This window comes from Canis aureus, chromosome 25 (genome assembly GCF_053574225.1).
Source record: "Canis aureus isolate CA01 chromosome 25, VMU_Caureus_v.1.0, whole genome shotgun sequence".
NCBI lineage: Eukaryota > Metazoa > Chordata > Mammalia > Carnivora > Canidae > Canis > Canis aureus.
The window spans coordinates 29430012-29447907 of record NC_135635.1 but is presented as its reverse complement, the minus strand read 5'-3'; the positions used below and the strand labels follow the sequence as shown (position 1 = coordinate 29447907).

At 36.0% G+C, this 17896-nt stretch overlaps 1 protein-coding gene across 8 annotated transcripts in view; it reads left to right on the top strand.

Moving 5' to 3' along the window:
• PIK3C2G (phosphatidylinositol-4-phosphate 3-kinase catalytic subunit type 2 gamma) overlaps nt 1–17896 on the top strand; it is a 364988-nt gene that overhangs the window by 115465 nt on the left and 231627 nt on the right. For all 8 annotated transcript variants that reach the window (XR_013364236.1, XR_013364235.1, XM_077870889.1 and 5 more), the window contains 2 exons: nt 7538–7652; nt 15396–15526. Coding sequence is in view for 6 of the 8 variants with exons in the window: in XM_077870889.1 (XP_077727015.1) it covers nt 7538–7652; nt 15396–15526 (246 nt within the window). In the remaining 2 variants the exon portion in view is untranslated. The remainder of the gene's footprint in view (nt 1–7537; nt 7653–15395; nt 15527–17896) is intronic.

Here is a 17896-nt window from a genome sequence, read left to right as displayed (position 1 = left end):
GAATATTTTCTATGAATACCATGGAGAACATTAATGTCTAAACCCTCCAAGGTTGGTATTAGATGTGCTCCTTCATTCTCTTGCATTCTGCCTGAAGCTAACTCAAAACTTTTTCCAAGCAGATGGATGCTTCAGGCCATTTGGGGGAAGGTTGTATACTCTATCATGAAAAATTAATAATTTTCTAATCCTAAGAGCATTAATCTGACTTGTAGGTTGCTAATACCATCCCCTCTGGATTGTTATACCAAAAAACAAGTTTTGCTAGCTGAAGGGGGGGGGGGGGGATGGAAAAAAGGGATAAAGAAAATTCAAAATTCATCCTGCTTAGAATAATAATCCTAGGTCATATAAAATATCTGTCCAATAATGTTTACAAATTACACTCCCTTGGATAGATGTTTTTCTAACAATATCTTTAGACATGGAAAATAAAAAAGCAAACCTCAGAAAGCTAAAGATTTAAAGGCAGCTCTATTTGTTGGATTTTTCCTTCACATTTTGCATAGTGTCTACTAAAGGGAATAATGGAATTTGATAGCATTATTTTTAGTTTCAAGTTTTTACTTAAATAATAGTTAACATACAGTGTGATATTAGTTTCAAGAGCATAATTTACTGATTCTGCACTGATACAATACCCAGTGCTCATCAAAGCAACTGCGCTCCTTAATCCCCAATGCCCATTTAACCCATCCCCTGACTACCTCCCTTCAGCAACCCTCAGTTTGTGCTCTATAGTTACGAGTCTTTTTATGGTTTGCCTCTCTTTTACCCCTCATGTTCATTTTTAGTTTCTTAAATTCCATATATGAGTGAAATCATGTGGTATTTGTCTTTCTCTGACTGACATTTCACTTAGCATACTACTCTAGATCCATCCACATTATTGCAAATGGCAAGATTTCATTCTTTTTTATGGTGGGGTAATATCCATTGTATGTATTTACCACCGCTTCTCTATCTACTCATCAGTCAATGGACTTTTGGGACTCTTTCCATAATTTGTCTATTATTGATAATACTGCTATAAACATTGGGGTGCATGTATCCCTTTGAATCAGTATTTTTGTACCCTTTGGGTAAATGCCTAGTAGTACAATTGCTGGATTGTAGGGTAGATCTATTTTTAACTTTTCAAAGAACATCCATACTATTTTCCAGAGTAGCTGCACCAGTTCACATTCCCACCAGTAGTGTAACAGGGTTCCCTTTTCTCTGCATCTTGGCTAACATCTCTTGCTTCCTGCATTGTGAATTTTAGCCATTCTGACCAGTGTGAGATGGTATCTCATTGTGATTTTGATTTGTATTTCCTTGAGGATGAGTGATGTTGAGCTTATTTTTGTGTGTCTGTTGCCCATCTGAATGTCTTCTTTATAAAATGTCTATTCATGTCTTCTGCCCATTTCTTAACTGGATCATTTGTTTTGGGGATGTTGAGTTTGGTAAGTTCTTTGCAGATTTTGGATACAAACCCTTTACTAGATATGTCATTTGAAAATATCTTCTCTCATTCCATAGGCTGACTTTAAGTTTTGTTGATTGTTTCCTTCACTGTGCAGAAGCTTTTTTATCTTGATGAAGTCTCAATAGTTCAATTTTCCCTTTGTTTCCCTTGCCTCCCGGCAATGTGTCCAATAAGAAGTTGCTACCGAGGTCAAAGAAGTTGCTGCCTGGATTCTCCTATAGGATTTTGATGGTTTCTTGTCTTACATTTAGGTCTTTGATCCATTTTGAATTTATTTTTGTATGGTGTAAGAAAGTAGTCCAGTTTCATTCTTTTGCATATGCCTGCCCCATTTTCCCAACACCTTTGTTGAAGAAACTGTCTTTTGCCATTGGAAATTCTCTCCTGCTTTGTCAAGATTAGCTGACCATATAATTGTGGATCTATTTCTGGATTTTTTATTCTGTTCCATTGATTTAAGTGTCTGTTTTTGTGCCAGTATCATACTGTCTTGATGATTACAGCTATGTAACGAAGCTTATGTTGAAGTTCGGAATTGTGATGCCTCCAGCTTTGCTTTGCTTTTTCAGAATTGCTTTGACTATTTGGGGTCTTTTGTGGTTCCATACAAATTTTAAGATTATTTGCAATAGCTCTGTGAAAAATGCTGATGGTTTTTTTCATAGGGATGGCATTAAATGTGTAGATTGCTTTGGGTAGTATAGACATTTTAGCAATATTTGTTCTTCCATTCCTTGAGCATAGAATGCTTTTCCATTTCTTGGTGTTAGCTTCAATTTCTTTCTTAAGTGTTTTATAGTTTTCAGAGTACAGATTTTTTACCTCTTTGGTTAGGTTTATTCCTAAATATCTTATGGATTTTAGTATAATTGTAAATGGGATTGATTCCGTGATTTCCCTTTCTGGTGCTTCATTATTGTTGTCTAAAAATGTAACAGATTTCTGTACATTGATTTTGTATCATGTAACTTTAATGAATTCATGTGTCAGTTCTAGCAATTTTTAGTGGTCTTTCGGATTTTCTACTCACAGTATTGTATCTTTTGCAAATAGTGGAAGCTCAACTTCTTCCTTGCCTATTTGGATGCCTTTTAGTTCTTTTTGTTGTCTGATTGCTCACACTAGGACTTCCATTACTGTGCTAAATAACAGTGGTGAGAGTGGACATCCCTGTCTTGTTCCTGACAACAGAGGAAAAGCTCTCAGTTTTTTCCCTATTGAGGATGATATTAGCTGTGGATCTTTTGTATATGGCCTTTATAATGTTGAGGTATGTTCCCTCTATCTCTACTTTGTGAGAGGTTTTTGTCAAGAATGGCTGCTGTACTTTGTCACATGCTTTTTCTGCATCTATTGAGAGGATCATATTGTTCTTATCCTTTCTTTTATTAAAGTAGGGTATCACATTAATTGATTTGCAAATATGAAATCACCCATGCAACCTAGAAATAAATCCCACTTGATCGTGGTGAATAATATTTTTATTTCGTCCAGATTGTCCAATTTGTTGACATATAATTTTCATAATATTCTGATTATTTGTATTTCTGTGGTGTTGGTTGTGATCTCCCTTCTCTCATTTGTGATTTTATTTATTTGGGTCCTTTCCCTTTTATTTTTGATTATTATGTCTAGGGGTTTATCAGTTTTATTAAATTTTTCAAAGAACCAGCTCCTGGCCTCGTTGGTCTATTCTACTGGTTTTGTTTATTTGTTTCTATATCATTTATTTCTGTTCTAATGTTTATGGTTTTCCTTCTGCTGCTGGGTTTAGGCTCCATTTGCTGTTCCTTTCCCAGCTCCTTTAGGTATAAGATTAGATTGTATTTGAGATTTTTTCCTGCTTCTTGAGGTAGGCCTGAATTGCTATATAGTCCCTCCTAGGAACACTTTTGCTGCATTCCAAATGTTTCAGACTATTGTGCTCTCATTTTCATTTGTTTCCATATTTTTTTAATTTATTCTTTAATTTCCTGGTTGACTCATTCATTCTTTATTGGGATGTTCTTTAACCTCCATGTATGTATGGCCTTTCCAAATTCTTTCTTGTGGTTGACTTCAAGTTTCATAGCCTTGTGGTCAGAAAATATGCATGGTATGATCTATTTGTACTTCTTGAGAACTGATTTGTGACCCAGTATTTGATCTATTCTGGTGAATGGCCCATGTGTCCTTGAAAAAAATGTATATTCTTCTGCTTTAGAATGAAATGTTCTGAATATATCTGTTAAGCCCATCTGGCCCATTGTATCATTCAAAGTCATCGTTTCCTTGTTGATTTTCTGCTTAGATGATCTGTCCATTGATGTAAGTGAGGTGTTAAAGTCCCCTACTATTTATTGCATTATTATCAATGAGTCCTATGTTTGTTATTAACTGTTTTTATGTATTTGGGTGCTCCCAAGTTGGGGAGAAAATATAATCGTTAGATTTCTGTTGGATAGACTCCTTTATTTTGATATAGTGCCTTTTGTTACAGTCTTTGGTTTAAAGTCCAAATGTCTCATATAAGTATTTGCTATTCTGGCTTTCTTTTGATGTCTATCTGCATGAAAAATATTTCTCCATCCCCTTACTTTCATCTTAGGTGTGTTTAGGTATAAAATGAATCTCTTGTAGACAACATATAGAAGGATCTTGCTTTTTTATCCATTCTGACAGCCTATGTCTTTTGATTGGAGCATTTAGTCCATTTACATTCAGAGGAATTATTGACAGATATCAATTTAGTGCCATTTAATTGCTTGTTTTGTTGTTATTTCTGGAGATTTTCTCTATTCCTTTTTAGTCTTTTTTCCCCACTCAAAGAGTTCCCTTTAATATTTTTTGCAGGGCTGAGTTAGTAGACACAAACTCCTTTAACTTTTGTTTGTCTTCTTCTATTCTGAGTGATGATAGCCTTGCAAGATAGAGTATTCTTGGTTGTAGATTCTTCCCATTCAACATGTTGAATATATTATGCCACTTTTTTCTGGCCTGCCAAGTTTCTATGGATAGATCTGCTACTAACCTTTTTTCTCTTCACTTGTAAGTTAGGGAATCTTTTGTCTTGCTCTTTTTAGGATATTTTCTTTATCTCTATATTTTGCAAATTTAACTACAATATGTCTTGATGTTGGCCTGCTTTTCTTGATTTTGATGGGAGTTCTCTATACTTCCTGCATTTCGAAGTCTGTTTCTTTCCCCAGATTAGGAAGGTTTTAAGCTATAATTTCCTCAAATAAACCTTCTGCCCCCTTTTCTTTCTTCTTCTTTTTCTGGGACTCCTATGATATGAATGTTAATACATTTCATGGAATCACTGATTCCATGATCCAAGATTTATCTTTCCTTCTTTTGATCACCTTTATTATTTTCCATAATTCTATCATCTTTATCATTTATTCATCCCTCTGCTTCTTCCATCCTTATGAGTGTTGCATCCAGTTGTTTATTGCATTTTTCATTTTGGCCTGATTGATTTTAAGCTCTTTTATCTTTGCAGTAAGGGACCCCTTGGTATCTTCTATGCTTTTGTCAAGTCTAGATAGTATCCTTATGATTATTGCTTTAAATTCTAGATCTGGCATATTACTTATATCTGTTTTGATAAGATTCCTAGCCATGACCTTTTCTTTTTCTTTATTTTGGGATGAATTCCTTTGTCTTGGTATCTTGTCTCAGTTTATGTCTTCTTCTGTGTGTTAGGAAAGCCTATTATGTTCCCTGCTCCTGATAGTAGGAGCAGGTCTCTGGTGTATGCTACATCCACTCTGCTGTTGTGTTATGGCTGTTCTATCCCTCAGGTCAGTCTTCTGCAGGGGGTTTTTCCTTGCCTGTAGTGGCCAGAATGTGGCAATTTTAACTAGGTGTGCTCTGATCTGCCTGTTAAGAGAGACCTAAAACTATTTCCACTAGAACTGAAATGTTGCTGAACTCTATGGTCAGTAAACATGGTGCATGCAGGGATTTGTGCTAGCTTTTAGATAGAGAGGCCTGCCATGCTGGTCCTTAGGCATACTTGCTGGAGAAAGGATGCATCCTCAGAGCACAGTGGAGCAAGGCTTAAGTTTAGGCCACCATTGTTGGGGCTGAAATTGGATTATGCTGAAGGGTGGGGAAAGAAAATGGCACCAGCCAGCTTCTTTGTCCCCACAGAGGAGAGTTTGTGCTTGCTGTTGTCAGTGAAGCCCTCCTAGAAGAGTGAATAATTTGCTCGCCTGCATCATGGGTATTTTTCAGATTACTATTCCCATACTGTATCCAGGTTACTTGCCTGTCTGGAGCAGCACAGTACACTTTGGGCTCTAGCCCAGTCAGGCAAGTTGAGTTTTAAAACTCCAACCTTTAAGAGGACCTAGGTGGCTTAGATGGTTAAGTGTCTGACTCTTGACCTCAGCTCAGGTCTTGATCTCAGGGTTGTGAGTTCAAGCCCCAGGTGGAGCCTACTTAAAAATCAATCAATCAATCTCCAAACTTTTGGGACCTGGTGTGGCAGGGACCTGCACTGGTCTTCTGGGGGAGGATCTCACTGCACTGGGACTGGTGCAGGTTTGACCCAGAAGGGAAGTCACACCAGAGTGCAGGAGTGTGAGGTTTGGAGCAAAGCACACTAAAGAACTAGTGTCCAGGTTAGCTGCCCTCAGCACGTGTCTTTGCATCTATGCTGAGGGGTGGAGGGAGGGAAATCCTGCCCACCAGCTCCTTTGTCCCCAGAGAGGCAATGCTTCCACTCTCAGATGCACCCCAAGAAGGGGGAATCATCTTCCAGTGTGTCTCAGGGGATCCACAGTTCACACCCTCTGTCCCCCGGATTACCTACCTGCCATCTCTACAGGAACACTGCAGCACCCTCAGGGCTTTATTCCAGCCATGCTATGGACCTCTAAAGCTCCAGTTTTTGAGCCCTACTGGTTGCAGATGTGAAAATCAGCCACTCTTATTTTCCCAGTCAATAGTTTTGGGGAATTATTTCCTTGTGCAATCCCTGTGTGCTCCTCTTTCTCTCTTCTTTTTCTGTGACCAGAGTTCCCACCTTCCACACATCTCCACACCTCCTACCTTCCATGATGTGGCCTCTTCTCTCCCTCTTTTTGTACAGTTTGCTCTGTAAATCCTCATATTGATTTTGTGGGTATTCAGAATAATTTGTTATTTATATAGCTGTGTTTGAGAAACAAAGCAAACTTAGAGGCCTCCTACTTCTCTGCCATCTTAGTTCCTTCCCCCTCTATAGCATTTTCAAAAAGACTTACTTTTTGTCTTAAAGCTCTTTATAAACTTATATTTAATTTTTGTTGACTTGCTTACATTTTTATTTTGATATTTTAAAGTCAGACTGTCCTCAGTAATCATTGGAACATTTTACCAATAATCTAATTCATACATACAGTCAAGTGTAGATTCTCTTTTAATTCCTATGAGGATCTGTGGATTTGGATGTTACTGAAACTGTTAAAACCATCCATGAATTCTTCCTGTCTAAATTCTTCCTGTATTCACCCTCATTTACAATGGTAATTTAAAGCCTGTTTTTAAACATTCAGACTATGAATAATCTTTCTATTTAGAAGCATTTCCTCTGTGAAGTCCCACAACTATTTTGATTCTACAGATCATATGCTAATTTAAATCTTTTCTTTCTATAAATTTAGAGCTCATACCTTTAACAATGCCCAGGGAATTTAGTCACTTCATGGAGCAAAAATGTTCTGAAGAGTTAATGATATCTTTATTGACTTGAGGCACTCATAAGTCCAAGAATATAAATCGAAGATTCATAGTCCCATCTTTTAATCAATATTGTTGTATATTAAGAATAAATTATACCTGTCAGAAGCCATTGTGGAAATCATTTTTTCATGTGGAAAATAAATGTAGCTGTGAACATAGTCATGTGTGCTATATATTAGAATTAACTACTAATCAATATCTAGGCTCATGGAATATTATATTTCTATTCTAACTATTGAATGCAGCCACTGAAATAGCTGGTTATGTTTACATTCCAAAAGAAAGTGTCTATATATAATAATAGCTTCCCTCTTGAAGTGACTCCTGTCTGTCTGTCTGTGTTTTCTTTTGTAGCAAATCCATTCTTGGGTCTGTGCTATTCAGCATGACATTACAGAATGAGCCTCCCATAGAAATGATAGTTCCAGGAGTGTGGGATATAAGCCAGCCATCCTCAGTGATCCTGCAGGTAAGTGTCAGGCTATGAAATTAAAGTATACATGGCAAAAAAAAAGTATACACAGCAAATACTAGTAGATAAGTAGCTTCTCAATTATAGAAACAATTCTCTTCTAGGATCATACATTTTAATAGTCTTCTCTTCCTCTAACCTGCTGGGATTTGTAAAATCTCTATTTCTTTTATTTTTGTATTCAGTACTCTTAAAGCACTTTTCTCCCAGCTTATATAATAGCAATTTCTAGCCATTCTCCATCGAACATGATCATGAAGGAAAGAATGGAGTGTTGCCATTTTTCTTTCCATTGTCTGAAAATAGTCATTGGTATAGATTATTAACTTGGTATCTTATATCTGCCTCTGCACTGTATCATGTTTCCTTAAAATCTTTCAAATCTAGTACATTTCCTATATGACTAGCAATTAGGTCTAGGAGGAAGAGAAACTGCAAACAAAACCCATCCAACATTTTTTCTTTTCTCTGTGATTTGTAATCATTAATAAAGGTGGCTAATGATTCCAGGCTTTGGTCCTTATTGAGTCCTCCTTGTGTGTTGATTATAAATGATCATATTGGTCAGATATATGAGGCATGACCCCTCCCACATATGCAAAGGCAGGAAATACGAACTTTCCATCTCTGTACGGAAAAACTCTATAGGGAATTGCTATCTGGGCAGCACTCTCTAGAACTGGATTTCTCAACCTCAACACTAATGACATTTTGGACCAGGTAAACTATTGGAGGGGCTGTCTTATGCATTCTGGAATATTTAGCATCATCTTTGGCTTTTACCTACAAGGAGCCAGTAGCCTGCTTAGTTCTGACAATCAAAAAATGCTTCTAGATATTGTCAGATGTTCTCTAGGGATAAAACTGCTCTCAGTTTAATACAGCTGCTCTAGAGAAAGCCAGTGGAGTCTCTAAGTTCTTAAGTTTCCAAATTTGGAGCAAGGGACAAAATTTAGCAAGACGTTCAAAGTGGAAGAGAAAAATAATACCAATAAAACATGGCTTGTATTGCAAAGGAGGAAGCCCTCACTGAACAATCAAAGATCTAGTTCTAATTCATGGACATGATGATGAAAAAGAGTGTTTGTTCAGCTTCCATCTTGGCACAGCATCATAGTCACTTATTATTTAGCAGCTGTTCCATTGTAACAGAACAACTGCCTTTCTTTAAGAGGACAAATGCAGGAGCACCTGGGTGGCTCACTCGGTTAAACATCTGACTCTTAACATTGGCTTAGGTCATGATTTCAGGGTCATGAGATCAAGCTCTGAGTTGGACTCTGTATGCTCAGCATGGAGTCCACTTGAGAGTCTCTTTCTCCTTCTACCCCTCCACCCCCCACTTGTGATCAGTCAATAAATAAAATTTAAAAAAAAGACAAAGGGATTTTTTAGCAGACTATTGCTTGCCAGATACAAACTACCTCAGCTTAATGAGAATCTTCTGAGTGTGACCATTGACAGAGCTTTGAGGATATGAAGTTATGATTTGAGAGGTCTTTATCTGCAGTGATGGGGGTGGAAGAAGTAGGGGAGACTATCAGATGATCCTTCTCTGATGAGAGGAATAGTTCCTTTAGAACACAGATCCTGGCAAGTGGAATCTGAGGATTAATTTCAAGTATTCAATAGCAGCATAGATTTCCAACTAGATATCTGGAGGTATAACCAAATTTATCTTATAAAAAAGGAGGGGCATGTAAATCATTCAACAATATGAAAAAAGTTAAATCTCTAATTTTTACAAAATAATTTCAAATGGTATAGACATAAAAGGAAATTTCTCAGGATATTTTTAATTGGTGATAAAATATACAGAATAAAATAGGAATTATTAGGGTATTAAAGTTAAAACCCTTAATAACCAATATCACTCTAATTATATACAGCTAATTTTTTTAAAGATTTTATTTATTCATGAGAGACAAGAGAGGCAGAGACACAGGCAGAGGGAGGCAGTCTCCATGCAGGATGCCCAACGCTGGACTCGATCCTGGGTCTCCAGGATCAGGCCCTGGGCTGAAGGCGGCACTAAACTGCTGAGCCACCTGGACTGCCCTATACAGCTAAATTTAGAGCAGAATCTTTCAGCCTAAAGATTATAGTGTGGAAATTAACAAGTTCTGCAAACAGTATTTGTGTTAAGGAGTTAAGATGTGTCTCAGGGAAAGACATCAGCGTCAGAGTTAGAAAATCTGGATTATATTCTTAGCTTTTTAACAGAAAACTTTATGACCTTGAACAAGTCACCAAAAGTATTGTCACCTCTATAGAATGAAAGGGTTCCACTATTTCTATCCAGCTTCTTTCAGAACTATACTTTTCCAGTTGTCTTTATTAGATAGGCAGTTACAGCCCCATGGTAGCTACCCTAGTATGAGAAGGGATATAATATATCACAGAACCTGAATCCTTTAAGTACCCCCCTTCTTTTCAGTTTCTGTGGCTGAAATGCTGACCAGAAGCAATGGATGGAGTGAAGTAGATCTGAGTTCAGAAATGGGGACAGATTATTACATGATTCCATTAGCTTGGATCTCCCTCAACTTCTTCCCTGTCTCTGTATACAATCTAGTGGAGTGGCTCTATCACAATTTAAGAACTAAGAGCAGAGTTTTAGTAATAATCTATACTCCTCTACCTCCCCACCTCCCCATTCATGTCTAAATTCACTGTATTTTGGCTTATTTGTTATTCCTAGTTGCTCTATCCAGTGGTGGTTTTAGTTCTCTTCATACTAGCTGTCTCTGCAACTTTTGGCACTCTCTCTTCCCCATTATCTTCTCTCATTATTCTTTCTCTGTTTCCTCCTAGTCTTCCCTTCTGCTAGTTCTCCCTGTTGACAGTTCTCAAAGTTTCCATCTGCTGCCCATTGCTATTCTCAGTATATATACTCTCCCTGGGAGAATTTCTTAAAAAGCTTTGTTAAGATAGAATTTACATACCATTCAGCCTTCCCATTTAAAGTGTGCAATTCATTGTTTTGGGGCTTTTTAAAAGTTTATTTAAAGATGTTTACAATTACTACCAACATCAATGTTGTAGCATTTTCATCACTTCAAATAGAAATACCATATCCTCTAGCTATCATCTCCTGTTCCCCATTTTCCCCAGTTCTAAAAAACTGTTAATCTACTTTCTGTCACTATAGACTCACCAATTCTACATATAGATCAAATCATAAAATGTTTGGGTTTTTTTGCGACTGGCTTCTTTCATTTAGCATCATGTTTCAAAAAGATCATCTACATTGTAGCATGTATCAGTATTCATTTCTTTCTTATTGTTGAATTATATTGCATGGATATATACTACACTTTTTTTCTTATCATTAGCTGATATGCATTTAGATTGTTTCTACCTTTTGGCTATTAAGAATGGCCCTGCTGTGAGCATTTGTATACAAGTTTGTGTGCAGACATATGTTTTCATTTATCTTGGAGATGTGTATACACACACACACACACACACACACACACACACACATATCTAGCACTAGATTGCTAGATCTCATTCATTTTTAAGGTTTTATTCACAGTATCTATCCAGGTCCACTTCTTAATATATTTCTAGTTCAGATTCTTCACACTACAAGCTTCAGACAAATATAGCCACATACCTGCTGAAACTCCCACCTGAATATTCTATAGACAGCTTCAAAGAAAACATATCCCAAACTGAGCTCACCTTTCTCTCCAAACTGCTTTCACCCTCTGAATTATTTATGTCTGTTCATTTGCCCCATATACACCTACTTGTTTCATTTGCCTCTTCCCACTTTATCCCTACCCATATTCAGTATGTAGTATATCCTCCCAATTTATCTCCCATATGTTCCCCAAGTGTATCCTTTCAATTTGCCATATATGCCCTAGTTCAGAAATCCCCTCCTAGGAACAACAGTTTAGCTGGCTTTCTTGCCTTTAGTTTTATCATTCTCCAATCCAAAATCCATAAGTGTGATCCTTCTAAAACTTAAATTTGAACCTGCCTCTCTTCTATTTACACTCTTCAATAACTCAGCACTGCCTAGAGAATTAAGGTCACGCTCTACAGCTTGACTCCCCTCCCATTGTTTCTCTTACCACTCCTTATCTGACACTTCAAGCTCCAGCAACTTTGAAAATGTAGTTTCTGACATGTACTGTCCTGCTTTTACCTTATGTGCATTTACAAACACTTTCCTGCTTGCAGTGTGCCCTCCCTCTTCCTTTCATCATCCACTACCTACCTCTTCTCTGACTTGGTGTAATTAATATTCATCTTTTAGGATCCACAGACCCTCCTCTAGAAATCTCTCCCATCAGCTGTCCTCTCTTGCCATCCAAAGCAGGGTTAATTGCCATTCCTCTGTGTTCACATAATAACCAATAAGATTTTTGTCAACACATGGACATTATATTTCCTTCTCACTGGCTTTTTGCCCATTGACTTTTTGATTTCTGAAAGCATTGTGTATTTTATCCTCAATATCTAGCATAGTACCTGAAATATATTTGTAAAATCAGTGCTATGTGTCCATACCTCTGATCACTATAATAGCCCAACTTACAGATATTTCTCAACCTAGCACTTTATTGCAATTATTGGAATCCAGATTCTAGAGTGCTTGATTCTTCATTTTATGTAAGTGGCCTTCTTCTTAAACCAGTTCATAGTTACTCACCCAAAGTATTTTACTTTACCTAATATTTTATTAGATATTTACTCTCTATTATCAACAATCTTAGGGCAAGCAACAGTCTTATTGATACCAAGTCCTTAGAACATAGTACATTTTGTATCCTAATTAATGTTGCAGATGTTGTTGTTTTTTGTTTTTCTTTTCCATCACACCTGGACTGTCTTATGTCTTACTCTTTTACAGTTCCTTCCTTAGAACTCACTATAATTGCCATCTAGTTGGTAGGCATTCTTCCTTCCCCTGAACTACTATAGTACTTATGGTCTAACATTCACATGCCCTATAATATCCAAAAGACATCTGCAGTCCAGGGGGTAGTTCTCTGAACAAGTTGACAGAATCATGAGGGCCCAAACCTGGGCCCATGGGTACCTATGGGCATGTTTGTAGGTCATGGACACTGTGGATATTCAGAGAAGCTTTCTCATGGAATTCCAAGTCATGAAGTCATAGTAAGAACCATGGTGGTCAAGTGTAAATGGAGAAAGATGAGGAGATGAAATGAAGTAAGAGGCATAAATGGAACACAAGAAGTCAATATCCAGACATATAAGGAGGTATGAATTAGAGGATAGGGTAATCAGGTTTGAATATTATCCTGTATGCCAGAGGAAAGAGCCTCATAATTTTGTTGTTCTTAAAAATCAGGAATCCTCAATGCTTGAGACAGGAATGTAATATAATAAATAGATGTCATGGCATATACAATGGAGACATCTGAGGAGATCTCGTGGAACACTCTATTAAAAATATTTTTGAGACCAAAGCCAGGCTTGGTTAGTCACGATCATAGAAGGAGAAAACCAGAATCACGTTTGCCATTACTGACTTGAAGCCAACTTTGGGGTGATATATATATATATAGTACCATAACCATACTTTAACTGTTAATGTATATCTTTTCACCTTAATTAGGCTTTAAGTTCTCTGAAAGTGATGGATACTTTTTATATCTACCATAATGCATGATACTCAAAAAAATTCTAGAGCAAATATAATAACATATACTTTGGGGGAACTTCACTTCTTTGAAAAACTTAGAATAAGAGGCTTTTGGGAGAAATTCTAATATTTTCTATCAATGGGTCAGGAATCAGTAATAACATATGAGATAATGCAATCTGTATAGGGCCACATTCATATATCAGAAATTAAAAATTCATAAGTGAAATATATGAAATAATTTATTATATATTTGTACATAGGGATACTTCTATATTCTCATCCAGTAGCTTTAGTTTACTCATCCACCCTGCTCTTTGCTTAAAACCAACATAATATTAAACTAGCTCATCAAATACTATTTCTACTATTTTTGTTTCATGTGTTTAAAAACATTTGAGCATACAAAGAGTAACTTGTAGTTACTCTTGCTAATACTGGAGTTACTTCTCCCTAAGGGACTAAAATTAATCTTTGTGTGAAAAGGCAAAATTTATTATAATGTTGCTTTTTCTATGATTTAGTTCTTTTTTCATATTTGACTAATAAATGATACAGTATAACAAAAATTATACCAAAAACGAATGTGACAAATTTTAGAGGTTATGAAACTGCCAAAACATTTTTCCACTAAAGAACCCAAATAGGGGATCCCTGGTGGCTCAGTGGTTTAGCGCCTGCCTTCGGCCCAGGGTGTGATCCTGGAGTCCCGGGATCAAGTCCCACATTGGGTTCCCTGCGTGGAGCCTGCTTCTCTCTCTGCCTGTGTGTGTCTCTCTCTCTGTGTCTCTCATGAATAAATAAATAAAATCTTAAAAACAAATAACCCAAATAAATTCAACTGTATTTCAAGCTGTAACTCACACAGTCCACCTTATAGTGTTCCTCAATTTTCTCTGAGACCCCAAACCAACATAGGTCAGCAGAGAAAAAATTATTTAGATTTTTTAATATGAAAAAATATATGATAACTTTAAACACACATATGGGGCACTAAAATATCTAGCTCATTTACATAGTTTGAAACTATATATTTTGTTAACTGATTTTCAAATTTACTAGAATCAGATTATTACTGAAACATGATTTAATGGAAAGCACATTGTGCAAAAAAAAAAAGGAGGCCTGAATACTAGCTCTGTCTATAAATCTGAACTACAGAGCAAGAGCAACAATTCTGTATTTGATTATACACTTAAACAGATTTTTACCAGAAATTTCATGTATACAGAGTGGTTCACAGCCCTGTAAACTTCCTGAAATAGAAATAAACAGAGTAACTCTTTATTTTCTCAGGTATTTACTTGAGAAAAGTGTAATTACCATCTACAATTTTTATCATTTAATAATACAAATAAGGGATCCCTGGGTGGCTCAGTGGTTTAGTGCATGCCTTCAGCCCAGGGCATGATCCTGGAGACCCAGGATCGAGTCCCACATTGGGCTCCCTGCATGGAGCCTGCTTCTCCCTCTGCCTGTGTCTCTGCCTCTCTCTCTCTCTCTCTCTCTGTGTCTCTCATGAATAAATAAATAAAATCTTTAAAAAATAATAATAATACAAAGAAATTTTAATACTGAACTGTAGAAAGGATATAATTTCAGCATTAAACAAATATAACATTTAAATTTATAAAATGTCATGTTTTTTCTCTTTTCCTCAGACATTACAGATTAATTTATACCATGAATCTAAATGAGGAATTGCTAAATGCCATGTATATTTAAATACCAAGTCCAAACCCTAATGATTCTTTTTTTCTTAAAGATTTTATTTATTTCTTTATTTGAGAGAGAATGTGCATGCACATGTGCACAAGTGGGGGGAGGGGCAGAAAGCGAAAGAGAGAGAGAATCTGAAGCAGACTCTGTGCTGAGCATAGAGCCTGATTGATGCAGGACTCAATCCCACAACCCTGACCCAAATGAAGAGTTGCACGCCTAACCAACTGAGCCACCCAGGTGCTCCAATCCAAATGATTCTTTTATAAATTATTTTTTGTAAAAAGCACAGAAAACAGGAATTTTCCTTTAGTTTCTACAAACCTTAGAGAATATTAAATTAATGGTGTATTTTGAGGCATTCAATACATGGAAAAATCACTTCTTTATTTCAGATTGATTTTCCAGCTACTGAATTGGAGTATATGAAATTCGATTCTGAAGAAAATAGAAGTAATCTTGAAGAACCACCAAAAGAGTGTTTAAAACATATTGCCAGACTTTCACAGAAACAGTCTCCCTTACTGTAAGTGACCCAGATCGTGTTGTTTTTGAGGTGATCAGTCATACTGGAAGCACCAATATCTTTGAAGAGTGAACCTTTCAACAAAACTCCTTTTGTTACCTGAAGTCACACCTGCTGGATGATCAATTAATGTTTAGGAGCTAAATTAGTAATTTTGTATGGTTTTAAAGACTTTTCCCATTGCTTTTAGCAACTTTACTTCAGTCAAAGGACAAATAAAAATATTGGAAATCATTCAGTTCAGTACAACAGAGACTGATTAGATGTATATCAGCATTTAACAGTGATAAACCATTGCTCAACCATCCTTCAACTGAGTAAAAGTTGTTTTAGTAAATAGGAAAAAGCAAAATTTAATTTTCATGGCAGATTTAAAAAGAAAATTTATAAATAATGTTTTATTAACATTAAGTTAGCGACTAAGGAGTATTTAAATTTTGTCAAATAGTAATTCTCTGAAAAATAAAATAAAATCCCAGGAAGAGCTATAAAAGAATTAGTGATATTGGTACTTTCTCCTTGGTAATATCTAAGCCATAGCTCATTGTGCTGATTAATGCATGCAAAAGCATAAAGCTATGGAAATAAGTTTTTATGTGTATACTGTGAGAAGATATAAAATGTGATAAAGCCTTTTATTCCAAAAATAAGAAATTTTTTAAATACTTTGAACAGGAGAGTCATGTGATCTAAGTAATCTTTTTGAGTGATACCTTGTACCACAAGTTGAGAAAGTAAGAATGAAAGCTGTATGCAAGACGGTTGATGTGACTTTTTAAGCAAGAGGGCATGGTGGCTAAAACTAGGGGGATGGCAATAGATATTGGGGGAAGGTCTGGATTTGGGAGATCTATTTTGGACATTGAGAAGACGTGACTTGATTAATAGTAACAAGAGGATAAGCCAACTGAGAAACAAGAAACCAAGTGAAGTCAATGGAGAATCCAAAGTTTTGAAATGATTAAATAGGCAGATGTTAGAGTCATTTTCTGGAGAAGGAATAAATTTGGGCCATTTCAGACTGAGGTGTTGAGTATGATCAAGAGTTTTGTTTTGGGTAATCTCTAATTTCACCTTGTAATACTCTTTTCCTCATTCACTTCAAGCCAATGAATCAGTCTCCTTTTTATACTTCAATTGTTCTGATCCCTCTCCTATCTCAAGACTTTTTCATTTGGTGTTCCCTCTAACTGAAATACTTCTTCTTCAGTTCATCACATAACTGAATCATCTTATCCTGTAGATCGGGTCTTCACTAAATTGTGGTCTTCTCGAAGAAGCTTTCTTTGACTACTCTATCTAATTAAGTTTTTCTCTTTACTCTTTATCTTATTACCTTTTAATATCACACATAACACAATCTATTATCCTCTTGTTCGTTAATGTGTTTTTTTTTCTTTTCTTCCTCATAAATTTGTAAGAATTGGGCAGGGAACCCATCTATCTTATTTGTCACTATATTTTCAGTATTGTACACTGTGCTGATAAATAATACATGAAAATAAATAAATAAATAAATAAAGTTCCTTCATGTAATATCTGATATAAAAAGTTGCCTTAAGGATTGTAAATGATGGAACAAGAATACTCATAGTCCTCATGACACATTTTGATAATCCATTGTTATATTAGACTACTATTAACTAGGTGAAGCATTTCTTACTCTATTTCTATTATTTACTCAAAAATATAAAACATTAGATTTAACAAGTATGTCACATATCAGACTAACATATTGTAATGTTTTTTTAAATATGAAGAAGATGCCATGCTTTGAAAATTTAAGTATATTCAAACAAGAAAGATCAAAAGCAACAAATTAGGATAGTAACTTCCTTTAAATATTAGAAGTTTGTGGGCAGCCCTGGTGGTGCAGCAGTTTAGCGCCGCCTGCAGCCCAGGGCATGATCTGGAGACCCTGGATTGAGTCCCATGTCAGGCTCTCTGCATGGAGCCTGCTTCTCCCTCTGCCTGTGTCTCTGCCTCTCTCTCTCTCTCTGCAGCTCTATGAATAAATAAATAAAATCTTTTAAAAAAAAATATTAGAAGTTTGTATTTTTAAGTTTACCCCAATGAATCCCAACTTGTTTTAGACCTCAGTTTAGACCTTCAGTTTCTATTTAAATGAATAATTTATACATAAAACAAGCAGAATTTTCCTCTGTTTCATTTACTCCAATACAATTATTAAGCTCAGTACAGTAGTATTTCATTCTGGATTGTGAAAAAGATGAAGAATGGCCTTCAATGTGATAAAATTTGTGTTAGAATCAGATTAACTTCAAAAAAAAGTCAGATTAACTTGTTTCAAAATACTACACTCTGTCATTTAGACGGTGACAATTATTCTTTTTAAATTTCTCAGATGTA